Source organism: Leptonychotes weddellii, chromosome 8 (assembly GCF_054177405.1).
Source record: "Leptonychotes weddellii isolate Sample4059 chromosome 8, ASM5417740v2, whole genome shotgun sequence".
Taxonomy (NCBI): Eukaryota; Metazoa; Chordata; class Mammalia; order Carnivora; family Phocidae; genus Leptonychotes; species Leptonychotes weddellii.
This window is the reverse complement of record NC_138376.1, coordinates 93,825,515-93,853,390: the sequence shown is the minus strand read 5'-3', so window position 1 is coordinate 93,853,390 and position 27,876 is coordinate 93,825,515. Positions and strand designations below refer to the sequence as shown.

At 37.2% G+C, this 27,876-nt stretch overlaps 1 protein-coding gene across 1 annotated transcript in view; it reads right to left on the bottom strand.

The window, feature by feature from the left end:
- CLVS2 (clavesin 2) overlaps positions 1-27,876 on the bottom strand; it is a 70,899-nt gene that overhangs the window by 15,693 nt on the left and 27,330 nt on the right. The window contains exon 3 of the mRNA XM_081828903.1: positions 5,306-5,416. Coding sequence (XP_081685029.1) covers positions 5,306-5,416 — 111 coding nt within the window. The remainder of the gene's footprint in view (positions 1-5,305; positions 5,417-27,876) is intronic.

Here is a 27,876-nt window from a genome sequence, read left to right as displayed (position 1 = left end):
GTCGTGTGGTTGAGCCACACATCGGGCTTCTCGCTCAGCCTGGAGTCTGCTTGACATTCACTCTCTCCATCTCCCTCTGCCTCTTCCCCTGCTCTCGCTCTCTCTCTCTTTCTCTCTTATAAATAAATCTTTTTTTCTTATTTTTTAACATATAATGTATTGTTTGTTTCAGGGGTACAGGTCTGTGATTCATCAGTCTTACACAATTCACAATAAATAAATCTTTAAGCTGAAAAATTACTCAAGGTACATACTCAAGATTTGTTTCTCCATAAATTGCTACCTCTTTTCTCTTCTTTCATTTCAATCTCAAAACTGTAGATCAGTCTTCTCTGAAAAAGCATTCGTGTCATCTCATATAATTTATATAATATTTGTTTAAGGATTATAGTTTATAAGTAACTTAGAAATAGTCACTCATGGTTTCTAAGTGACTCATACTTCAGGTTTATGATGAACAGGCTAACATAATTACCTTTGCTTTCTGTAATTTTAGAGTCCACTGAAGTAAATATATTGGAAAACAAAGAAAAACTAGTCTATAACATCCAACAAAATGATAGGGATGGGAATTATAAATCAACAAGTAATTTCAACAGATTATGGACCAGTAAAAACAGATGAGAGCAGGTCACTGGCCAAAATAGGCAGAGCAAACGGCTGCCTGAAATATTTGATACGGAGCCTACAGAGGTGGAAGATGACATCTGCTCCAAAGCACATTAGGTTAATTGCAAACTTTACACCTTCCAGCTCCTCTTTGCAGAGCACAACAGCCCGCCCACCACACACACACACACACACACACACACACACACACTTAGGTTCTTCTCATAAGAAATCGAAATAATTTGGGGGGGCGGGGGAAGTTAAGTTCTAGCACCTGAAACTCTTATTTTATTAGTTATACAACCTTATTTCATTAGATGTTTCTTCATGTAAGAAATCTCTTCAAGTCATGCATGAGTTATCTTAATAAATCCTTAGAGAAATAAATGAAATCCTAGCACACTACTTTCTCTCTCTTTGCTAACATTCTTTTACATCCTCCCTCAACATCACTTTCAGCTTTGGCCTTATTTCCTCTTTCACTGAAAAAATAGGGCAACCAGATGAGACCCACCCACCAGCATCTGTGTCCGTATGCTTTGCCTCTGAGCCTAGTACAATGGAAAGATAAACTCTACAAAGGCCAATCTCTCCACCTGTGCACTGGAAGCCATCCTCTCTCCTCTACTCAGTTATATTGCTCAAGCAAGTCTCTTCTGTCTTTCTCATATCATCAAATTTCCTCTGTCTGGGAGATCTTTCCCATCAGAGGACAAACTTGCCAACCCACCTCCCTTCCCATGCCCCTCAAACAGAGGCACAAAACCTCTCTTGGCCAGACTTCTACTTCCAGTTATTAACCTATTACTCTCCTTCACTTTGTTACAAAACTCATCAAAGGAGTTGTTTCACCGTCCAAATTCTCTAGCCCCATTTTTCCTGAGTCCAGTCCAAACAGGCTTTGCTTCCCACCATCGCATGAAGATGGTTCTTGTCAGGCTCTTTCTCATTGCTAAACTCAATGTTCAATTCTCAGTCCTTATTTTTCTTCACCTCTCAGTAGCATTGGATATAAATGACTCTCATCATTGCAACATTTATTCCCAGCATTTCTTGATTTTCTCCTACTTTGACAGATGCTTCTTTTCAGTCTCTTTTGCTGATTATTTCCCATCACCCCAACATCTTAATGTCACAGAGCTCCAGGCTTCAGTTCTTGGATTGATTCTCTTCTCTAAGTGTACTTACTCCTTGGTGATCTCATTCAGTCTAGGGCCCTAAACATCATTCACACACTGAACTTTATATATTGCATCCAGACCATTCCTTTGAGCTTCAGATTGCTATTTCCCCTCTCCACTTGACATCTCCACGTAAGAGGTCAATGGGCACCTCAAACTTAGTATGTCCAAAACTGAACTCACAGCTTTCTTCCCCAAATCAGCTCCTCCCTGTTTTTAATGTCAGTTAGTGGTATGACTGCTTCTAGTTTCTCAGGCTAAAACTGTCGACTCATCCTTAATTCCTCTCTAAGTTGTCAGTAAATCCTTTTGGTTCTTCATTCAAAATATATCACAAATCTGAACATCTGACCAATTCTGCCCCTACCGCCCCAAGTCAAACTACCATCATCCTTCAAACTATATTATTGCACTAACCTTCTAATTGCTCTCCCCACTTTCACTCTTGCCACCTACACTCTGTTCTCAACACAGCAGCCAGAATGACCATGTCACGACATTAGTCAGATCACGTTACTCTGCTCACAATTCCCCACTGACTTCCCCTTTCTCTTAGAGTAAGTCCTGTAAGGCCCTCCATAAACTCCTTCTTTGAACACATCTACTATGTCCTCCTTGCTGAAACACACCATGCACACATTTGTCTCAGGACATTTGCAGTGGATGTTTCTTCTGTCTTCCACCATTTCATGCAAGAAGTCTTGTCCTTTTGGGCTCCCTTGCCTCAGAGTACCTTACTATTCTAAGAATTAGCCTAAATAATACTTTTACTTTACCTCCCTACACTGTGCCATTAAAGAGATTATGGTAGGTGACCTGAGTGGAAGGGAGAAAAGTGAAATACGTTTGGGAATTAGCAAGGAATAGAAGAGAGAGTCCCCCATACTGAGGAACAGGTAGAAAGTTGCACCAATCAGTATGGAAGCCTGTTTCCTGTCAGCTCTTGGGAGTGGCAAGACCACAACCCTGGAATAGCTGAAGAATGCATGGAGGTTGAATCCTAGGCATTGGGTTCCAGCTTTAGTGAAGATGCTATTTTTCTTTTTCACAGACAACTTGGGAGCAGAAGGAGACCTTAATTCAAGAAACTAATACTGGCTTGAATAGTGAGGATGTCAGAAGTAGCCATCCTGGATGGAAAATTTCGTTCTGCATGAAAGATTCCAGATATTGATGAGATTTTGAGAAGGGACACCCCTACCACCTAGGGTCGCTAGTCCCATTAGTTCATATGTTGGAGACTCAAAGTCAGATTTCATTTAATTAAAAAAAAAAACAAAGAACCAGGAGTTTCCTTTTTGTGACAAAAGATGCACAATTATTCTTTGGGTTTTCTTTTGTCAGTTTTTCAGAGCACAGATTTATAGCATCTAAGGTATACAGTGTTTGAGTAATATTATGATGCTGAATCACTTGGAATACCCATAAAGAAATATAATAGCTTTGCACTTTATATTGATTATATAAGTAGAAATCAGAAGTGTTTTAACCTATAACTGTTTTCTCTTATGAAGATTTACAAGTCATATAGTTTTAATTAAAATGGTAAAGCTCCGATATCTCACTTCCATCTAGAATAATGCTAGCCATGAATTTTTCCAGGCATTGTCAAAATTATTCAATTCAATCAAATAACCCCAAATCTGGAGCTTGGGGTTAGACTTGATCCTCCTTAGTCTTTTTCAACAGAGCAGTACATTGTGCTCAGAACAAGTCACCCCTGTATTCAGTCTTTCAAGTATTTCTCATTTCACTCTGACTGAAAGCCCAGACCCTTGCAATGGAATACAAGACCCCTATGATGTGGCATACCATATTCCCTTCCATCCCATCATCTACTACCCTCCTCAGTAGCTCATTCTGCTTCAGCTTTCTGTGCCTTCTTGCTGTTTGCCAAGTATACCAGGCATGTTTCTACCTGAGGACCTTTGTCTTTGCTGTGCCCTCTGTCTGGAACTGTCTTCCCAATAAACCCACATATTCAGCTCTACTACCTCCTAGCTGTGATTTAGAGGAATTTGCTTGACCTTCTGTGCCTCATTTTCCCATCTATAGAAGGAGAAAAATAACAATGCTTCCCCTAGAGCCATCCTTGTAAGGATTAAATGAGTTAACATATGTAAAGTACTTAGAAGAGCATGTGGCCTAGAGTGACTACTACAGAAGCATTCACTAGTATAATATGTACTAAAAGCCCCAGCAGGTGTTTTGGATCACCTGATCACCTCTTCATAAAACAAAGTTTGTAAGTGTTATTTGGGAAGCACATCAATACATTTTTTCTGAATTCTAACATGTAAATTAATTTGATTCTCACTGGTAGAAACAATTCCTGATATAAATTGTAATTGTTTACAGAAGCCTTCCTCCTATACTAACAGAACATTTTCAACAAATTCATATTCAGAAGACCTTCTGTTCAATGTTTGATACAAACACATACTTAACAATTACCTCTCCTCTATGCTCACAATGAGGCTTCTACAACACAGCTCAGAAATACCTGAAGTGCTTTCTCATTCATTGAGAAACATGGAAAATTACCTTCAATACACATTTAGAAGTAAAGTATATTTTACTTTGGAACTAATCGTTTGAAAATTGGTCACAGCACGGTGGTAAAAATAGCTCTAAATCTGGAGATATTTGGATTCATATATTAGCTCTACAACTCTACAGCTGTGTAAATGAGTAAGCAAGTTACTTAACCATCTTAAGATTTAGTTTTCTCAGCTCTGAAATAGGAGGTAAGGCTTACTAAAGTTACGCTTCAGAGCCTTTTGGAGGATAAAATGAAATATGGGGCATTAAAACGTATTTTAAAATCTATATTATTAATAATAACGATAAATGTGTTCAGCATTTACCATGTACCGTGCACTGTGCTAAGTGCTTTATATAAATTGTCTTATTCACAGAAAAAAATGATTATTTTGTTGTATGTACTTTGAATATCCTCATTGTTAGATAAAAATTGGTCTTAGAACTCAAGTAACTGGCCATTTAAAGAAATATTAATATTTCTACACATCAGCATTCTTTCTGAAATGTGTGACTGATCATGACAATCACTACAAAGTTATATTAAATATCACAAAATTCACTATATTCAATGTGATACATATTGTGAAATAACTTTCATATATCAGCTTATAAAGTTATAACTTTTCTCTGGATCTTACTTGAAATTAAGTGTACTAATAACAATCTAGGAACATGGCACAATTTTTTTTTTTACTTTTAAACTGAGGCTTTAATATATAATGAATGTACTGAAATGTTCTCCCAATTTGTGGGAAAGTAGACTAGCAGGCTTTTAAGTATTTCTTTCATACATACATTGATCAGAATTAATCATAAGGTCTTCAAGAATTTTTAAATGTCTTGTATGTTGAACATTTATATGCAATGTAGAGGTACATTTGATCACAGCCAATATTAGATACACATTATGCAGCATAATTCATTGAATGTGGGAGGAGAAAGAATATAAAAACAAAGAAACAAACAGATACCCTTTTCCGAGTCTTCTCCTTTAGGAAAGGTCGGATCACGGTGTACAGGGCATGGATATACCATGGTTGATTGACAAAATGAATTCCTCCAAATCGTGCTGGGAAACTATCCTAGAGGAACACAGAGTGGGGAGAAAATCAACACATGCTTTAGTATATTGAGAAGGCTTGAGCAAAGTCATATGGTATATAAATGTTATTCCACACACTTAAATGAGATGATTTGTATAGTTAAAATGAATAAGGAAGAAACTTACTGCATGAAACACTGTAACTTTCAGACCTAAATTGAAGCAATATGTAATGAAGCAAATCCTTCTCAAGCACAGTTTGTTGATAAGAACTTTAGCATTTTTAGGAAGTGCCGTATTTTAAGCCTACAAACTGATAACAGTCATTATAGGCCAAGAAACAGAAGTAAAAGACATTAGGAATTTGTCAAATACTGAATCTATGTTAGGTAAGTGTTTTATTTAAATTATTTCTGTTAAAGGGTATTTAAATTAAAATTTTTAAAAAAATTTCACTATAGTCATCTACATTGTGACCACTGTCATATATCAAAACTCACTTTATTCTATCTTATTTTATCAACTTCATTATAAACATTCTCCTTCCCTTATTTCAGCCCTAAAAGGGGGGGGGGAAACATGCATAAGCAAAATAGGAACTTAATGTTGTAGTGTAAGAAATGTGGGGATGCATTTTGCTAGGTTAAATTAAGTCAAAACCCTCTGAGTGAACCCTACAGGAAGAAAATGGGCCTATTGTAAAGCCAGCCTCCTCTTCAGCAAGAACTCACTTGTGTAAGGTTTGCATCTGAAGTGATGTTGAGAGGTGTTTTCTTCCTGTCTGCGACTAAACAGGTGCATCCCACTTCACTCCGTAATATGAAAGAAATCCTTAAACTGAATGAATTGCAACATCTGACATCACTTGAGTATGCTACGGATTCCACATAAGTGGACTAATTCTTGCTACTAGTTCAAAATCCCACACTGAACTGACTACGTAAGTCTCATTAAAAAAAAAAAAACTATACCACTAGAAGTATATCTCTCAAGAGGTATCAGAATAACTGGCATTCTTCTGGGTTCTATTTAGAACATGAATGGGAACAAAGGAAAACTAAAGGAACTGAAATAATCACAGATGCATTTTTTAAATTTAAACTTTTTCTTATATAAGATTGTCTGATCAAAAACATGCACGGCATAACCCCATTAAAATGTTTTAGTTTGGGGGGGACACTTAGGAGCACTAGTAATTAATGCATCCTTTTCTATGTTGATCTTCAGAGCCAATGAGCACTTTTTTTTTACAAAGCAATTTCTATCTCTGAGAGTAACACACCATAAAAAGACAACAGTACTTAAATAAATAAATAAATAAATTAGAATAACAGTAAAATATGTCTCCTTTTATGTCAGTGCCTTACTTCTTTTATAAACAAGTACTTTTCATTCCTCAAGAAGTTATTAGAATAATAGAAATGAATCAGATAGAAATGCATAGTATTTTTTAAGCCACGACATTTTTATAGATTAAAAAAATAAAATCTATACTATAAAGAGAACGCTAAGATAAACATCCGTGTGCCCTCCACTCAGCTTGAGGAATAGAACAAGGTTGGTAACCTTAGAGTTCCCTGTATTCATGTTCTCTGACCCTCTCCCACCTTTTAAAATTTCATATTGTAATTCTCTTGTTTTTATTTTATAAATATTATAGATATTATATTTTGCTTGCTATTTCTTTTATAATTTTGCATGTTTTATTTATTTTTATATTTTATATTTTATTTATTTATTTTTATACTGTTGGGTTTTCTAAGCACTTAAACTTTATAAATATGTCACCAAAGTGAATGTATTTGTCTGTTGTCACATTACATTGTTTCTGAGGTTCCTCATATTTGAGTTTTACACATGTGCAGCTGTAGTTCATTGTCAGAGCTGGACAGACTACTGTTATACGGTACATCATAATTTATTTTCTCTTGTCAGTGCATATTGTTTTCCAAATATTTTGTCTGTTTTGCCATCACCACCCTTGCTGCCCTGCAGACTTCATGCTTGGACATGTTTCTCGGGCATGTTCAAGTGTATGTGTGGGTATATCGCTAAAGTGTTAATGTTGAGTCATAGAGTGTACATTCCTCAACTTGACAATTGGTAACAGCAATTATATCAATTTATACACCTCCTTCCCCCAGCAATAAGGAAAGTTCTAGCTCTTCCACATACTGCACTCAGTATTGTCAATCTGTTTCATTTTTGCCAATTTATGGTTTTTGAGATAGATTTTCATGTAGCTTTAATTCCCTAGTTACTTGGTCTTTCCTTCTTTTAATTCCATCATTAATAACATTACTTAATAATATAACCATTTAATACATAGGTATTTTATTTCTTAGTCCTTGAGCGCCTGAATTTGGTTACTGTCTCTGCTGATCTTGTTTACGGTACCTTGTTTATGGTGAACTCATATTTGGCTAATATTAATCATTGGGAATCCTGAAGGAGCTGGCTTGAGGACGCCTTTCTCCAGATAAGGTCTGTATCAGCTCCTACTAGCTCCTACTCCTACACCTACCAGCTATCAACCTGGTTTGGCTTCAACTTCATTTCCCATTTGGGGATTTCTCTGATTGTATAGCGTGTATTCAAATCTCAAACTCATATGAGACAATTATGGTCTCAGATTATCAGAGGAGACTATTATCATTATTATTAATACCAATATTGTTATTACTATTATTTTTCCACCTGCGTTTTGGAGAGGCAGAGAGGTTTATTTAAAGGTTTCCTAGCCAGCAGGGATTTTCCTGGACGAATGCAGAGTCTCACATTTAGTCCCCCACTTGTCCTCAGTGTACACAAACCTGGTCTCGGCTTCTGCCCACCCCAGGCCCTAGGCAACCATTACCCGCTAAAGCTGTAGGTTCCCCCAGTCAACATATGCCGCCAGAACCACCTAGGCTTCACTTATTCTCCTGTTTTTTGTTTTGTTTTGTTTTTCCAGAAGGCTTTGTGTTCTTGCCTCACGGTTCAGGGGTGGGTGAGGAGTGGTGACCTCTCAGGTTCCCTAGAGTTCAGCAAAGAATCGGAAAATATTTTTGCTATGATTTATCTAACACTTCTGTGTTTCATGTCAGGAAGATCTTCAAGAATTTTTAACCTACTGCACTACCTGAAGCAGAACCACTTAGAATGCTTTTAAAACACACTCCCGGGGCGCCTGGGTGGCTCAGTTGTTAAGCATCTGCCTTCGGCTCAGGTCATGATCCCCGGGTCCTGGGATCGAGCCCCGCATCGGGCTCCCTGCTGTGTGGGGAGTCTGCTTCTCCCTCTCCCACTCCCCCTGCTTGTGTTCCCTCTCTCGCTCTGTTTGTCAAATAAATAAATTTAAAAAAAAAAATCTTAAAAAAAAACACACACACACACTCCCGAACAGGCGTTTAATCTCTAGAACAAAACTGAATAAACATCAGCTACCAAGTTGTGAAGCTAAATGTCTTAGCTCAGTGACTTTCAAACTGACAATCACATGGAGGCCATGTATCTTCTATTAAAAAATGAATATGCACACATACACACAAAACTTACACGAGTTCATGGGCTTTCTTAGATATATCTTTACGTAAAGAAGGACTTGATCAGCACCAGGTCACAGTTGAGACAGGAGGAAAAAGAAGGGGAAACACTGACTTGGCAGTGAAGTTCATCTAGGTTAAAATTCGGATTCAGGGCCACCTCTCAGGCATCAAAGTCCAATACAAGGACAATATAATCCTTGATTCCTTCCTTCTCCTCACTGTGATGCCCGTGTTTCCTTCTTTTCTCTTCTCCTTGTGGTATTACAATGCCTTGCATGTTATGCCTTCCGTAGCTGTCCTCCAGTCCTTGCATACTCAGTTCCAGCTTTTTGTTCAGTGTTCTTTCTTTTTGCTTTTCAGTTTTGGAGGTTTCTATTGGTATATTCTCAAGTTCAGAGATTCTTTCTTTAGTCATGTCCAGTCTACTAATAAGTCCATCAAAGGCATTCATTTCTGTTACAGTGTTTCTGATCTCTAGACACCTTCTTTTTCTTTCTTAGACTTTCCATCTCTCTGCTTATATTGTCCATCTGTTTTTGCATGTTGTCTACTTTATCCATTAGAGAGGTTAGCATATCAATCAAAGTTGTTTAAAATCCTCAGTCTGATAATTCCAACATCCCTGCCATGTCTGGTTCTGATGCTCCCTCTGTCTCTTCAAGTTGTGTTTTTTGACTTTTTTAGTATGCTTTATAATTTTTTTCTTGATAGCCAGACATGATGTGCCAGATAAAAGGAACTGCTGTAAATGGGCCACCTGTAATGCAGTGGTGAGGTGTGGTAGCAGGGAAGTGTTCCACAGTCCTATGAGCAGGTCTTGGTCTGTTAGTGCCTCTGTGCCTCTGGACTGTGAACGCCCAAGTGTTTCTCAGTTTTTTTCTCTTCCCTTAGGTGGGACAGGTAGCCTAGAGCTGGGTAGGTAGTTCCCTCCTCCCATGTGGAAGGCTGGAGTTGAGTATCTTCCTACCCCCAGGCCAGTTAGGTTCTAATAATATCCCAGCAGATTAGGCTCTGGTTAACTAGTTTCTCCTGCGGGCAGGCCCTGTTAAGAATAGAGGAGGGCACCAGGTGTTGTATGTAAGTGTTGAATTACTATTACTTCTATACCTGAAACTAATAATACACTGTATATGAACTAAGTGGAATTAAAACAAACAAACAAAAACCTTGGAGAAAAACAACAACAGAGTGCTCTGGCATATTTTGAAAAAAAATTTTTTTTCCTTTCCCTCTGACAGAAACACAAGGGGATTTTTCTCTAATATTTCCTGAAAACCTGGTCCAGCTCCTGGAAGTAAATCTCACAAAAGTGTGGAAGACCCCCTAAGACTGGGCCCCCTGGAATTTTTAACTCTCATCCTCATTCCCAGTGAGCCCCCAGCAATTTGTCATTTAATGTTCACGACATCCTGGCCCAACATTAGTTCCCACCAGGGTTTGCTTCCCCTTACGTGTCTCTGCTCCAGTAAGCCAAGACTCCCTGTATTCACCTGTCTGTTCCTCCAGTCTTGGTGACAGTGGTTTTCCCTGTTACCTCACTTCTCTGTGAATCTAAGAAGAGTTGTTGATTTTTTAGTCTGTCCAGTTGTTTATTTGTTGTTAGGACAAAGTGGCATCTTCCAAGCTTCTTACATGCAGAACTGGAAACCAGAAGTCTGATCCTCTCACTTCCAATCATGCCCCAACCCCTGCAGTATTTACAATCTCAGCTCTGTGTAGCTTCATATTTTCATATTCAGCCTCACAATCACTGTAAAACACCAAATCCTCTGTGTCCACTCCCCTGCTTGTCACCACCTCACTTCCCTGAACCTTCTTCATGTCTATTGATGTCCATGTGCAGTTTTATAGCTTGTTGACTTGTTCTCTCCCTTGTGCCTGGCATGACTTCCCTCCCTTTTCATATTGTCTTCTCAAGCTGATCTTTTAAGACCTAGCTCAGGTGACACCACCTCCAGGAAGCTCTTTTCGATCCCTTCTCTCATTTTTCCATGCCTTGCTCTCCCTTGAAACCCCATTCTCTGCCATCATGAGCACAGTGCCCAAATCTCTCACTGCACTTGCCATATGACCCTGATATTGTCTCTTCATTTGTCTGTCTCCACTGTTAAACTGTGAGCTCTTGGAGTGCTTGATTATGTGTTTTATATGGTCTGTTGGTGCTGGGCCCACATCCATTTCCACCCTCTTCATGCCCCACCCAATAGGGTAGGGGATGGAAGGCTAAAACATAAGAATCTTACAGCTGGGATTCTAAATAAGAGTTCTGTCCATGAGAAGCATGTGAGCAAGATTTAAAGGACCAACTGGAGGCCACAGTCACATTTTTTGCTGCAGTAGCAGCTGCTAGGCAAACTCCAGGGGGACAACTATTTATGGCAGTGTCTGGATACTACCTTCCACTTTCTAGGTATCACTAGGTGAGAGGCTGCTGGGGTGGCAGTAGTGAGAGGGTGGGGACAGCAGTTTCTTGACCTCTGGATCACATCTGCAGGGTTGGGACCTCAAAACTAAGAAAGCAGACATAGTCCCCTAATGACATTGTAATTCCTCCCATGTTTTCAATGAGGTTTTGTTTTTTTTTAAAGATTTTTTTTTTATTTAACAGAGAGAGACACAGTGAGAGAGGGAACACAAGCAGGGGGAGCGGGAGAGGGAGAAGCAGGCTTCCCGCGGAGCAGGGAGCCCGATGTGGGGCTCGATCCCAGGACCCTGGGATCATGACCTGAGCCGAAGGCAGACGCTTAACGACTGAGCCACTCAGGCGCCCCTCCAATGAGGTTTTAAAGCAGGAGCTCCCTGTATTTAAATCCATTTGTCCTTGAACTATCCAGAGAGATTTCTGTTTTGTGCGCTGTACTCAGATCCAGACTGTGTGTGATTCATCTTTACATTCTCAACATTTTGAAAATGTGTGTCTGTGTGTATGTCCCAGAGCAGAGCTAGGTGAATGTTTCTTGAATAGAATAGATTCTGGTATTTACCCCTTAAGTAAACTATTTAAGTAAACTGAGCCACAATTTCCTTATCTGCAAAATGGAAACATTTAATAGGACTGTTAATGGCCAACCATGGCTGTTAGTCATTAAGCACACCTCCTAAGTACTGGGCTACCATATTAAATACCAATTTTTACTTTACAGATATGGAAATGACCATGGAGGTAATTTTATAATGTGGTTTAATGGGAAATTGTTTGGTCCTAAAACACTAGATAGTACAAAATAATAATTAAAATAACAGCTTAGAGGGGTGCTTGGGTGGCTCAGTCAAATAAGCATCTGCCTTTGGCTCAGGTCATGATCTCAGGGTCCTGGGATCAAGCCCCACATCAGGCTGCCCTGCTCAGTGGGCAGTCTGCTTCTCCCTCTCCCTCTGCCCCTCCCCCCTTCTCCTGTGCATGCTCGCGTGCTCTCTCTCTCTCTCCCTCTCTCTCTCTCCCTCACTCTCTCTCTCTCTCACTCTCAAGTAGAATAGAATAGAATAGAAGAATAGAATAGAATAGAATAGAATAGAATAGAATAGAATAGAATAGAATAGAATAGAATAACAACATACAATATGCTGATCATTGACTCTCCTGGCCACAGTGCTCTTCACTGGAGATGATGAAATAAGAAGTACCCTGCAATTAGTGAGAATACAGCCAAGATGGGTGGAAGAAAGTTAATAGAATTTCTATCTTCTAAAAACTTCTGGCAATTCACCTGCTTCCATTCATTTTCTTCTTGAGTGATACACTTTGTGCTGGATGTACAGATTGTCTTGACTGAACACTTGATTTAATGGAAACTTGGCCTGCCAAAGCTCTAGTGGAATTCAACATCTCTCCAAGCCTCTGTTGACCATATACTCAAGTAAATATCTTTCTTTGGGAGAAGGTGGATTTGGAAGTATTCCCTTCAAGCAATACGTGAGTTTCCTTAAAAATTGATTGTTGGGGCACCCGGGTGGCTCAGTTGTTAAGCATCTGCCTTCTGCTTGGGTCATGATCCCAGGGTCCTGGATCGAGCCCCACATCGGGCTCCCTGCTCAGCGGGAAGCCTGCTTCTCCCTCTCCCACTCCCCCTGCTTGTGTTCCCTCTCTCACTGTGTCTTTCTCTGTCAAACAAATAAATAAAATCTTAAAAAATAAAGTTGATTGTTATTGCCAACAATTACAAAATGGTATCAATCAAAGCAAAGCCTCTACCTTCTCCTCATTGACATATAAACTGTATAGACACTATAGATGTTGGCACTATGGGCACTCTATAGAGAGGTAAATGTATGTATATGTATCAAATATACATAAGTGAGTTATTCATATACTTCTAGCAAAGTATGTTTGCCTCAGATGTCTAGCTATTCAAGAAGAAAAGTTGGAGAATGAATTATTAATATATTATTCAATTCTTTAATTGATTTTGATGAAATACAAAAATTATGTGTTAGGATAATACTATTACGAGTAAATTGTCAAATTTGGGAACAACATAAATCAGTATAATTTCTGGTACAATCAAGGTACAATTTGCAACCATAAATGAGCAAAATGAAGTTTTTGTAAAAATACAACTTTGGTCTTGTTTCACAAGACTGTCTAGCATTCCTAAAATGATCAAGAATGTTAAGAAGTGACCTCAGCATAAACATAGAGAAAATTGTATGTGTAGCTCACTCATTCAAAATTAAATTCATTAGCCTTTTAAAATATTTATTTATTTATTTATTTATTTATATATTTTAGAGAGAAGGGGGAGCAGAGGGAGAGAGTGTCCCAGGCAGACTCCCCACTGAGCTCAGAGCCCAATGTGGGGCTCAATCTCATGACCCTGAGATCACAACTTGAGCCAAAACCAAGAGTCAGACACTTAAGTGACTGCACCACACTGGCACCCCCATTAGCCTTTTTTTAATGTTTGTTTTTCTTTTCTACCTTTACTGCACTTTTTGAAGCATATAATTTCAACTATTATATGCACTATGGCAAAGTGCATGTAATGATAAGTCATAGCATGCAACACCTAGAAATTACACTTTTAATTCCATAACTCTAGCGCTAAAATTATACTAAGATTAAAAATATTGCACTATTTTATGATGATTTTAGTATAGTTATTGGACATGATTATTGTAGAAATTCTGAACATCAAAAAAAGTATAAAGTATAATAAAAAAAAGTTACTCATAACCTTACCAACCGGAGACAAAAGCAATCTTAGAGGATGCTTCTAATTTTTTTCAGTTAAGTTTTATATAGATGACATGAAATTCTATATAAAAGTCTGGAATTATGAGAATAATTTTTACAATGCTTCATAGGTATAAAACATATATGATAATATTACTCTCTCTAAAAGTGTGCCTAGGTATAGAAAGTAGAAGATGACTATTACATCAGTCGGTACTACTTGTTCCTTAGATTACATCAATATTAGTTTCCTTCAGATATGTTTAAATTTAAGATTGGTCTGCTTTACAAAAAGTCTTAGGAAGAGGGGAAGATGGGGAAGGCATCCCTCAGAAGGACAGATCTAAAATGCAGCCCAGAATATTGAAGAGAATGGAGTGGAAATGCAAGAGTCCTCAGTGAAAGGTTGCCAATGTGGAGAATACAGATTTAACATTCTGGAGGGTAGGAAAGCCTCAAATAAGAGTCCTGTTAATAGAGAATTCAGAAAATGTTATTAAAGAGTTCTCTTAGCTAATCTAATAAAGAAAATAAGGACATGGCAAAAAAAAAAAAAGAAAGAAAAGAAGAGGAAAAAAAAGAAAAGGAAAAGAGAAAGGAAAAGAAAAGAAAAAAGAAAAGAAAAAACTGATGTGTCTTGACATACTAACCACACCATATTTTCCTAAATATGTCTTTTGGGGGTACTCTTTCTAGCTGGTATAATAGCATTTGTATACTCATGTCTATCTTTTAGAATGTTGTGTAAGCTATTTGTATACACAACCCACCTGTCTTCTAAAAGATTAAGATTCCTGAAGGAAATCATGTTTGTCTTAGTTCCAAAGTTCTGCTTCCATTCCCCACCTCTACTATTCTGTGCAGTGTCTGGAACTAAAGAGAATGGGACTATAGCTGCGATCCCATGTATGTAGTCTCATTAATACTGGGCAGGCAGATCTAGGCAAGTCATTCCATTGCTTTCATGAGGGAAACAAGGATTTTTACCAAAATATTCTAACTAGAGTATTTTGCCAAATTGAGAGACAACAGCCAGGAAACTATTTAATGACCAGCTAATTGGAATGTCTTTTTCTATGCCTGCCTCATAACGTAATGAGCCATGTGTAAATGGATGCAAATGACAGATTGAAAACAAAGGCTCTTGACCTGGTACAGAGATAAGTTTTTAAACTGGGGTTGTACAAATGCAAGAGGATGCTTCACCTCCAACCTCTTAACTTCTAACTGCCTGTTAAAACCTCATGCTATCCAGGTAAGCAGACAGTAAGGGAACTGGGTTAGATGCAAAGATCGTGTAGAAACAAAATTTCACCAAAATAGGTAATTGCTCTGACATGTAGGGAAACAATAATTAACATTTTCTAAAGTTTACTTAACACTTGGGAGTTTGAGAAAAGAGAAAAAAATAATTAAATGGTTAAAAAATGAAGTCAATTATTGTTAGAGGAAACAAGACATCCTTCAAAGATATACCACATTGTATTTCAAAATAAGCACTTAGCAAGATTTTCTATTTGATGAGCAATCTCTGAAACAAAATGAACATAAATTACAGATTTAAATTTTAATGATTCCTCAGAAAACAATGTCTTAATTTTAATAAGTGTTTTAAAAAACATGGATTAACCATGACAGCTCATTTAAAATAGTAATTAATTGTATACATTAATTTCCCATTAATATGTGGCATTGTAGGTAAAAATTCCTTTTAGAATTAAAAATTTTTAAGATATGAATATATTTTGAAATGATTTTGCCCTCCCAAATGCTAAAATCCTAATCTAAATACACACTAAAATATAGATAGCTTTTTAGATTAAATTTTTAAATTCAAAAATTAATGTCCCTAGATTTGCATTTGCATTCTTTACGATATCTGTTTGTTCTAAGACCTTCGGCAAAATGTCAGCTATTGTTTAAATTGTCTATCATGAATGTGTGTCAACATGTATTTCTCTTAAGGGTGGTCAACAGAATGTGCTCTACCCAAAGGCAAATACATATCATTTCTGACATTTCTATTTAAAAAGTAGCCATTTCCCCCATCCTATATACATCAGTATTGAGCTAATGAAGACTTCATGACACTGTGACTCCTAATAATTTTATTTTGCTCTGTCACTCTCCTTTTATGAAATTCAGTTCCAATTATAGAGATGTGCTAGATTTGTTCTTTTTCAGTTTTGTCTGAGGGTGTCCTCTGGTTTAATTTTTAAGTTAATTAGAAATGATGCCCATATACAATGAGGTTGCCTGATATTCTCCTTCACAGGGTGCATAAAAGAAAGCATCCAGGGACTTACTGAAGGGCTGTATGTTCTCAATGCAAATTACTGGATATATACTGTAGGGAGCTCAGGTCCCACACCAACATTTTGAATGCAGAAGGATTTTATTGCATTGCTTTCATGATTCTACAATCAGAATTTATTGTTTGGACTAAGAGAGTCTTTTAACTTTCACGCAAGAAGACTAGGAGGGATCCTCTCAGATCACTCAGAACACAGTGGTGGTCAAGGACTTCCCCAGGTTATAAAGCCACAGGTGCAGAGAAAAGCAAGAAGCTACCCTTTCCTCATCCAAGACAGCACATGATTATCATCTGCTCGAGTGAAAGAGTGTTTTGTGATGTTCTTATCACTGCTGTAATCTTAATATAGACCCATCATTTCTAAATTTTTAATTTTGTTTTAAAAGTCTTAAATAACAGTATAGTTGGCTTGTTTCAATCTACAAAGAATAACCCCAATTCCTTTTTTGACCAGTAAATTATCATTTGTAAATAACAAGTAAACGTAACAATCACTTGTAAATAACGTGTGAATATATTGCAAATAACAACATAACTTGTTATACATTGATGCCACCGACAAAACACAATGTCATTCCATTTTTTTTCTTTTCCTGCTAGTTTTGAACACATGTATTGAAGTAATCCATACATTCTTGGCTTCTAGGTTCCAGTGATAAATCTACTTACCCATAAGATAAATGCATCTCTGTCAACAAAATAATCCCTGCCACATATACAGAATTAGTAAGTAGAACACAGGGACTATTATGGAGAGAAAGCCTCCTAGAATTCACTATGACTATATGGTCAGGGTCTCTGAAATTTGTGGGCTAGAACTGACTAATCTATCTCAAAATCTCAAGTATATTCTAATTCTAGACACATCATTATTTTGTTATTTTCTTCCCCTGTGCCCACCATTAATCGGTTGGTGCTGGCTAGCTTTGCTTCAAACACGACCCTCCTCACCCTGCAAGGGTCCTTGGAACACAAATGCTGGTTTATTAGTTTAGATAAATCCCTACACCTGGATAAAACTCTTAAATTACACTGGTGACTTAGGAGCATCAACTTTGCATGGAGAGAGGAATGTCTGAGTTTTGAGGCAGCTTAGTGGGATATTATATAAAATATTCCTCCTCAAAAGAGCTCTTCCTAGCTAAAACTATTTCTTAAAGTAAAACCAACAGGGAAAACAAATTGGAACATGTTTAGTCATCATATAACTGAATGGGCAGGAAGATCTTTCTGAGTAAAATAAGTGTGGTATTCTCCCCAGCTACTTTTTCTGTCAGAGAAGGTTGATAACAGATTGAAGCAAATCACAGCCACAGAGCCTTAACACGAAGACACAAGGCTTATTTAAGCTGATCGCTGCTGGTGTGTGCCTGGTACACGAAGGAGGCAAGACAGCCTGGAGAACACGACACAGGGCCATTCTCACACGTCTTCACAATCCATGAAATACCAATTTCAATCAAGTATAACAGCAGGAGCGAACCCAAAGTAAAAATTACCAACTTATAAAATTGTTACATCATCACGTTCCTAAGTCTTCTATTAAAAGTGAATGCATAGTAAAGGTAACAAATAATTGTGCCATTTCTAATCAAAATAGAATATGTAGTAATTTTCTGTGACCTGTATATTGAGGCCTCTAGCTCCAGTCTATAAGTCAACTGCAGCAGACCTTACTATTACCCCAGCCAGTATATCAATAATGGATTAGGTCTCTCACTAGACTTTTAAACTACTTTAGTAACACATATTCAGAAGTGCTGACATTCTCATATTCAAAATTGCCAAATGGGAGTTAAGCTGCAGAACTTTGGCTAGAGGAATTGAGAAGAGCAAATTATAAAAAGAATTAGGCAGAAGTCCTTAAGTGGATATTTCAGGACACTCCTGCCTACATCAGGCATGCGAAACTAGACCAGATTGTTTTTAATGATGAAACTCAATGCTGCAAGGGTTTGGGCAAGACAGGAGGCATCAGATTCTGTTGAGGGAATATAAATTGGTAAAACATTCCTGAAAGAAACCTCAAAACATACTCCTTTTGTCCCCTAATGCCAGTTCTAGAAACCAATTATAAAGAAATCATCATTAATTAGAAAAAATTTTATGTACAACAGTGTTTTATATATATTTTGTAATGAGGAAAACATTGGGATCAATTTAAAGTTACTTTAACAAAACAGTGAATAAATGAATAATGTGTTTATAATATATAACGTTCAAAAGCAATTAAATGGCATTTTCAAAGAATTCTTAATGACAGAAAATAATCAAAATATGATATTAGGTTAATGAATCAGGAAAAACATTAATTTATTTTAAAAAGGAATATAAGGTTTAGAAACATACACCAAAATATTAGCATGGTTAATTCTGTGTAATTGAATAATAGATGACTTTTATTTTATGCTTTGTATAGTTTATATTTTTCAAATGTTCTTATATGACCATGTACCACAGACTCACACACACACACACACACTCACACACTTGTAAATATGTCTAATGGTAAAAACATCATACACTTAAAAGAATATCAACATAAAGACAACAATATAGCCCTCTAAGCATCTATTAAATTTAGCAAATATTTACTGAACAGTACTCTAGCCTGGGAAATATAAGGGGGATGTGAACAAAGCAGAGGCCTTACCTTGAAGGAATTTATATACTACTGGTAAAGAGGGTAAGTAATATAAATCAAGAAAAATAACTTCCACAAGGTGTGTTTAGGTTTGAAGGAGAGAAACAATGCCAGAGACGGAAGAGAAAAATTAGAATGATGATGAAACTACTCCCAAAAGTAGACTACGGAGTAGACTTTGGTGTGTCAATGAGAATCTGGTAGTTGTGGATGAGGGAATGGAGCAAGTGTAAGAGTGTCCTGGGGAGAAGGAGCAGTAGGACCAGAGATGGTAAGGTTGGGCCACCTTTAAGATACCATTGCCAGGAGTGTTTGTCAGGAGTTGAGGGTAAGTGTGAGGAAATGCTGGTAGCATGGCTAAGAAGACAGTTGTGGAGTCTACTTGGACCATCCAGGTTGTCTTGCCAAAGCGTTTGTACTGGGCATTATTGAGAACAGAGTGGTATGTTACAGTCATGCTGTCAGAACATTAGTCTAGCAGCGGTGTGCAGTTTGTTATGGAAATCTGACATTTTAATATTTACGTTTTAGTGCAACCACTTTGATGTGGAGACATTTTATCTCAGGTTAAAAAAAAAAAACAGCTAGAGTTTTAGTTTAATTATTTTTTAAATGACCAAGTAATGTGTAAGCCACCATCTCCCAGGTCTTTCATCATGGCTACCCACCACAGGACAACAGGGATGAGGTGGTGAAGGTTAGGGATGGTAGGGCTGGAGTTAGACTAGGGAGCCGTAGTTAGAATAAGGATGGAATAAGGGTTATGGGTGTCTCTGATGCCTATTTCTTGAAATAGAAAATGGTGATTTGATGCCTTGACTTGCCCAGTTTGTTGGATGAACGCTTGCAAAATGTCCTAGTTTACCTGATTTCAAGAAAATGGAGACATGTAGTCAAATCTATTAGCACTACACAGGTAACTAGATCCTGAATTTGAGTCCTATCAGGGTCTGAAACCATAAAGGGAAAACAAGTTACACATGTTAAAAATATGGGGAAGATACAGCTTAACAAACGGTTGGATGCAGAGGGGACCTACCACAGAATGGCTGAAAGCAGGTTGCTACTTTTTAATCTTGGTTAGTTCACCACTAATTGTACTAGAAACTGATATAAGAAAAGGATCAGATTTAAGAGGAGGTCTGATATGTTGATATTTCAGTGTTAGTAGCCATACATGTGAAGATATCCCGAAGCTTGGATAGCTCACACTGAAGTAAAGACATAGAAAAGCAGAAACAGAGCAAAAATAATAATAATAATAAAAACAATAAGATTGGTGACTACATTGAGAGGCTATGGTAATCTGTATACTATTAAAATAATAATAATACACAATTTCCTCCTAATTTAAATTCCTGACCAATATCATGGAGCTGGCTTGAGTAAAGAGTTGGAGAGAAGAGGTCACTGAAGCCAGAACGATGTTTTCCAAGCATTTGCCAGAACACTTTTAGCTCTACCACTGCCTTCCAAGATTGTGTGATGTCCATATGGGTTGTGAGGCAATGGATTATAGAAACAGCTTGAGAGAGTCTAAAGATGTTTCAGGCACGTGTCCTTCAAAGAAGCACACATGAAAAACAGCACGACCAGGGCTCACGCACGGTGTAGGCAGTCCCCCTCTGCATGACTGCTAACGAGGAATTCCCATTCAGTCTCTGAACACCTCCTGCAAGGCTGGGGGTAAGGAAGATGATGTCTCAGTTTAGCTAATCTGGGAATATTTACCTTCTCTTATTTGTTAGTTTTACAACAGGAAGGAAGTGTTCAGATAGGGATCACCATCCCCTCTCCAAAATTCAAAAATACTTAATGAGTGCACCGCTAACTACAAAAAGAACTTTAAAGGCAATGCTTCAAAGATTTCACTTTGCTCTTCTTGTGTTGATCACAAAATTCTATGGATACTTACCAATTTTGGTTAATTTGAGAATACTTTAATTAACCACAAGGAAATTCATGTGGCCTCTGAAAGATTTTTTCCTTTTGCTTTATCCCCTGTTACTTTATTGTCAAATAATAATCATCCAGAGCTATTCCTTAGAAGTTTTCCTTCCCATTACTGCAAAGTCTCCCTACAAATAAAGTTCCTTAGGAAGTAATACTCAACAAGTCCTTGACCCATGGTGCACTTCACTGAAATAGCAATGTCAATGATTTGCCTTTACTGTCTCCACATAGCAGTACTGTGCACTCAAGGTCTCCATTCATTCTGGAATCTTGCAATGTAATTGGAGAGTTCGTGTTAGTCTTTGGTCTGCCAATTTGTATAAACAAGATGTGCGAGCATCTCTATCTGATCAAGCATTCACATCAGAGCAACCACATACATCTGCAACCTTTCTTTTCATAATCTGAGTAATGACATGTAAATTAAAAATAAATTTCCAGCCCAGCCCCATACAGTTGCATAAGATCTCAAGGAAACACAGATTTTTCTGAATAAAGAAATGTTTCCAACTATTGCTTTGTGTTTGAATGTGTGCTTGCATGGTTTAGAGTGCTTCCTGGCTTTGACCTCTTCCCAGCAATTCATGAGTATAAGCAAGAGATTACATTCCTTGCCTTCACCCATCCTTGAAACCTAAGTGAACACAACAATTCTGAATTAGTGACAAAGCTGATAAATATCTGTTTTATATAACATGTGAATCTGACTAGGGCAATGCATGTCATTTTAGACATTGAAGTATGTGACATATTCAGGCTGCTATGTTGATTTATATAATTTTTTTAAAAATTCACTCTATTTTTTAAAACAGACCATGGTTCACCTGTGAGTTACAGTTTAGGTGGATTCTAGAAAGTCTGTAGATAAAACACAGAGTTACATTTTTCTCCAACATCTTTATCTTCAATACTCTTCCAACCCCATCCAAATCATTTGCTATTAGATCAGATCTTGATGATAATCTTTTTTTCCTACCATCTGCTTCCCATTCCTTCAATACAGGTCTTATCTATATTCATATTCATGTGTGTGTCTGTGTGTGTGTGTGTGTGCGCACGCGTGTATCCAAAGGAAAGTTCCATTTGAAGGTTTAGGTATGAACTCTGAAGAAATAATCCCCACATTTAGATAAAGTCATGATTATATGTAAAATTCCTTTACATATAAACGTTAACAGAGGATTTTACTTTGAAGACTTTTGCTTTTATCTCTAATATTCTTTCTGTCATGTAAATATAATCAAAACCAATATGAAACAGCAAAAAACAATCCAACTTCTTTTAATGATTCAAAATAAAAATGCTTTTCTAAATATTATCCTATGGTGTTCATCAAAAGAGATAATAGACATTATCTCTTCATTCTCATTCAATAACTATTTACTGTTTCTACTATATATTGGCACAATGCTGGTGGTAGGACCCAGACAATGTGATAGGTCACTTTTTTCACCATTCAGAAGGTATATGTAACTATTACTGACTAATTTTTTTTTAATTTTGTAATATTTATAGACTCACAGGAAGTTGCAAAACTGAACAGGGAGATCCCCTGCACCCTTCCCCTGGCCTACCCCAGTGGGATACTTTACTAAAATATACCATCAAAACCAGGACTTTGATATTGGTACAATCCACAGAGCCTAATTAGATGACATCAGTTTTGTAAGTACTCATTTGTAAGTGTGTATGTACGTACTTCTATGCAATTTAATCACCTGTGTGGCTGTGTGTAACCATCACCACATTTAATGTTATCGTTGCTTATAGATTTGACACGAAAAAAGGAACAAAATCTATTTCTCTTAAGGATGTAAATTTAAAATATTTTCTAAATATAATCCAGTTGTCCACAGTAAGAGTGGATTTTTAAGGAAATAATGCCTTACCCAGAAAACAATAAAAAATTAGCTTGTCATTTTAAATCTTTTAATTTCATGAACCAAATAATACTAGTTTGAAATGTTTCCTTTAAAACAAAAAAAGAGGGGAACCTGGGTGGCTCAGTTGGTTAAGCATCTGACTTCAGCTCAGGTCATGATCTCAGGGTCCTGGAATCCAGCCCCACATTGGGCTCTGTATTCAGCAGGGAGTCTGCTTGAGGACTCTCTCCCTCTCCCTCTGCCCCTCCCCCCACTTGTGTGTGCATGCTCTCTCTCTCTCTCTCTCTCAAATAATAAATAAATCTTAAAAAAATTTTCTTAAAAAGTTAATATGCCAACATGAAAAAGATAAACCACAGTCTTGAGTCAAAATTATATATCTAAAGATTGAGGAAAAAACACAACCCTGAGGAATAATTAATTTTAAAAAGTCTCACATCGGGGTGCCTGAGTGACTCAGTCAGTTAAGTGTCTGAGTGATTCAGTCAGTTAAGTCTTCAGCTCTGGTCATGATTCCAGGGTCCTGGGATGGAGCCCCAAGTTGGGCTCCCTGCTCAGTGGGGAGCCTGCTTCTCCATCTTCCTCTGCATCCCCCCGCCCCAACCCCGGGCTCACTCGTGCTCTCTCTCTCTTAAATAAATAAATAAAATCTTTTAAAAAAAATCTCACATAGATAAAGAAACAATAGATAACAAATAAACTTTCAGTGTTTATGATTTACAGAATGCCCATAGCTTCTTGGACCAAACTATCATTGCATCATTTTAATTTTATAACTGAGAAAAATGAGGCACAGAAAGATTAAAGATTTGAAAGGTTAAAGCTCTAATCAAGTTGTTACTGCTCAAGGTGAGCATGGGCTTTACAACACTTTCAAATCTTCTTTTTAGTCCACTCTGTTGTAAGTTTTTACTCATTAGTAAGTGTGAAAGAGATAAAAATTTACATATTAAACTAGCACTACCATCCTAAGAAAATACTGCACATACTCCTACAGCAGTGACATTGCTTTGATCACTCTATGACCAACATCCACCTTTATAATTTTCTTAGTTTAGGCAAAGAAGAAAATCAAGTTTTATTGATGAGATAACATGTGTTAAGCCCCATTTTTTGCCATCCCTTAGTGCTATTAAGATGCCATCCCTGCCAGGGCACCTGGGTGGCTCAGTCGTTAAGCGTCTGCCTTCGGCTCAGATCGTGATCCCGGGGTCCTGGGATCAAGCCCTGCATGGGGCTCCCTGTTTGGTGGGAAGCCTGCTTCTCCCTCTCCCACTCTCCTTGCTTGTGTTCCCTCTCTCACTGTGTCTCTCTCTGTCAAATAAACAAATAAAATCTTCAAAAAAAAAAAAAGATACTCCCTGCCACCTGTGGATTTTGCCACTCAGTTGAAATAAAAGTTTTACACCCTGTTTTACCAGGGAGGATTTCAGTGGTTTACAACTATACATAAAAGTATTTAAAAGTAGATGAGTATTGGAGCACCTGGCTGGCTCAGTCAGTGGAGCATGTGACTCTTGATCTCGGGGTTGTGGGTTTGAGCCCCATGTTGGGTGTAGAGATTGTTTAAAAATAAAATCTTTAAAAAAAAAAAGTAGATGAAAATTTTCTGATTTAAAATGACTGAGTACATATATTTTTCTCCCTTACTCCTGAGACTTCATTGAAAGTGATGGAAGAGGAATATTTTTTAAGAAAATGAAAACTGTCAACAGTGAGAGAAGTGGAGGAAAAAACCATCATTGCATAAATTATTTCAAAGCATTTTTAAAATAGGAGAAGGAGATAAAAGTCTAATGAATAAAACAGAAGCAATATAGGTATGAAAACCAGGGGTGGCAGGATAGGGATATTCAACAAGAAATTGTAGATTAAACCAGGAGTCAAGTGAAAAATTATCCAACGTGATAGCCACCCAGCAAAACTAGAAAGCAATTAGACAAATTAGAAGAGAAATGGCTAAAAGAAGAATGGTTTTTGAAAGAACAGAAGAAATTTCATGAGTAAATACTATGAAAAGATAACCATAAGATATTGGCAGTAAATAGTGGGAAAAGACCTTTTACAAAATTTTAATTATAAGCTCTTCTCTTTTATTTTTTATGAAGAAGTAAATATCTTACCTAATACAATTGTGTGTGTGTGTGTGTGTGTGTGTGTGTGTGTGAGGCTTGAACTAACAACCCTGAGATCAAGACCTGAGCTGAGATCAAGATTCTAACACTTAACCAGCTGAGCCACCCAGGTGTCCTCTGATACAATATTTTTAAATGGAGTTAAGTATAAAAGAAGGAAAAATAAGACCAAGAGGTTGAATCATGAGACTAATGAAATAAAAAATGGGCAAATATATCCCTGAGTGTTTTAGCATTAGAATTAGAGTTGTACTCCCTGACAATCTTCTGAAAATGGCCACTTAAAAGTTTATTAGATTCTTTAGCCGATACGTGAGCTGGAGTTAGAACTGGCATTGGCTTGAGAAAACAAAGGTGACCTAATAGAGACACCTAATGCAACAGAAACGTATCCTTCCTCTGCTCTGGGTTGTACTGAATGATAACCTTTCAGGCAGTATCAGGATGCTCCTTACAAAATTATTTCCACTTCATCCTAGTGCACAGCAAATAAAGCAGCATGTAAGGCCCTAGGATTTACTCCATGTGGTTTGGCAGAGGTAATTTGAATTTCAGATACTAATGTGAAGAAGAAAGTATGTGCTGTCATTTGGATCTGCACAGCCTAGTTCCACTCCAATACTACCTGGACAGCAAAGTCCAGTTTGGAGCTATGGAGAGAGATAAAGCGAATCACCTCTGGAAAAAAATGTTACTGAAGATAGGGGCGACCTTCAGCTTAGCCAGCAGGAAGTGAACAATCTCCAAGCATTCATATATGAGTCTGAACAACATATAGTTTCAGGTGACATAAAGCGTGGCTTCAAAGCAATTCATTCCTATTTCTTACTGCTAGAGCTTTGAGAACATTAAAACAGAACATGAGATAAGATTCTTGGATAACTGGGACTCCACTAAAGATTGAACATTACACAATGGATTCAAGAATCCTGTCTCTCACCTGTCTCTTATAATAGCTCCATAGGACCATGAGATCAAAGATCAGGCACAGATAGAATTGAACAAGAAAAGAACTAAATTTACACACTTTTATTAACAGCCTATTTAAAAACCTGTTTCAAAGAACTAAGAAAAAATAATATAAAAGGAGACATTGGGATATTATAAGACAACACTGTGATGGTGATAAATGTAACTTTTTTGACAGTCAGCATTTGCAGTGCTTTGACAGAGCTTTGCTCTCTCTGAATGGCTTGCTAAATGTCCAGTGTGCAGAGGTTATGAGCATTTCACTAAGTGAGGGTGATGCATCTTCAGGTTGAACAGCATTCTCCATGTAAAATGATTCAGGTCTTTTGACAAAAACTGACTCATCAATCTGTGTTTTAATACACTGCTTCCTTACTACCTATGAATTCATCATCAGTATTTGTTAGAATTATGGTTGATGGCATGCTTAGAGTGAACCAACAACATGCTGCAACTGTTACAATGTTTCCTTCTGTTTAATCCATCCTTTATCACAGAACCGCTAGACTTATCTATTAAAATATACTTATCCTATCAAGTTGAAACTTGACTGATCACCTACAGAAAAAACTCAAAAACTTAAGAATGGCATTCATGACCTTCTACTATTAGGTATTTACTAACTTTGGTGACCTTATTCCCTATTTTACTTCTTCATGAATGTTAAGATATGACTAAATTAACTTACTTGCTAATATCCAAATGCATAGTGTACATATTCACCTCTGTTTTCCCCCAACTGTTCTCAGACTATAATGTGGTTTTTTTTTTTTAAGATTTTGTTTATTTATTTCAGACAGAGAGAGAGAGTGAGAGAGAGAGCACGAGCGGGGGGCTGGGAGTGGAGGGACAGAGGGAGAAGCAGACTCCCAGCTGAGCAGGGAGCCTGATGCAGGACTCCATCCCAGGACCCCGGGATCATGACCTGAACTGACGGCAGAGACTTAACCGACCCAGCCACCCAAGCTCCCCTATAATATTTTTAACAATGCATTTTATTCCTTTCAAAATCCTTCTAGGACCATCTATGGATATCTCTTTTCTTAATCCTTTCCCTGAGTAAGATATAATTGCCCTGTTCTTTTTGCACTTTTACAGATCACTGGCTATTTGGTAATATACTAAGTAAAATAAATATATATTAAAATGATGTGATAGAATATGATATAATGATATACATAAATAATATATTAAAATATAAAATATATTTTCTAATAGTGGGAAATATTTGCCAAACTGATCAAAATACATGTGGAATAATTATACTTTTACTTGGGGATAAACTGACAACATTTTTTGCGTTTAGAAGTCAACCAGAATGATACACTATTCAGAGACTATGTCATGAGAGAAAGGGATGGAAGAACAAGCAATATATATTTGGAGAAGGAAATTATAAAATGAAAAATATCAGATCACTTCTAATGTTCAAAGGAACATACATTCTATGTTTTTGAAATATTTTTTATGTAAAAGACAGTGTATTAGGTGGAGTGGCAGTAACCCTGTGTTCAAGAGTTGGCATAAAAGGTGGTATAAAGTGCAAGATTCAGAGACAGGTTTTAGCTGAATTTAAGAAAAAACTTTGGTGCCAAACTCTTAAAGATGGCAAAGTCTGACTTGTAAGAAGCTGCACTAGCAGGCTTTAAGTGTGTATAAACAGAAGTTGCATAATCATCTCTTAAGACTACCACAGAAGTTAATTCTTATGTAAGATGGTCTGGGTAGTTTTTAAGTTTCTTTCAAATGCTAAGATTCTAAGATTCTAGACTTGTCTACACTAAGCTTTTCATTACAGCATTTGACATAGTATTTGCTCCTGTATTGTGCACCTATTAAAACTGATTTAGATCTGTATAGAATGGCCAACAGCCCAATAAAGAATCACATAAGACGCCCAAG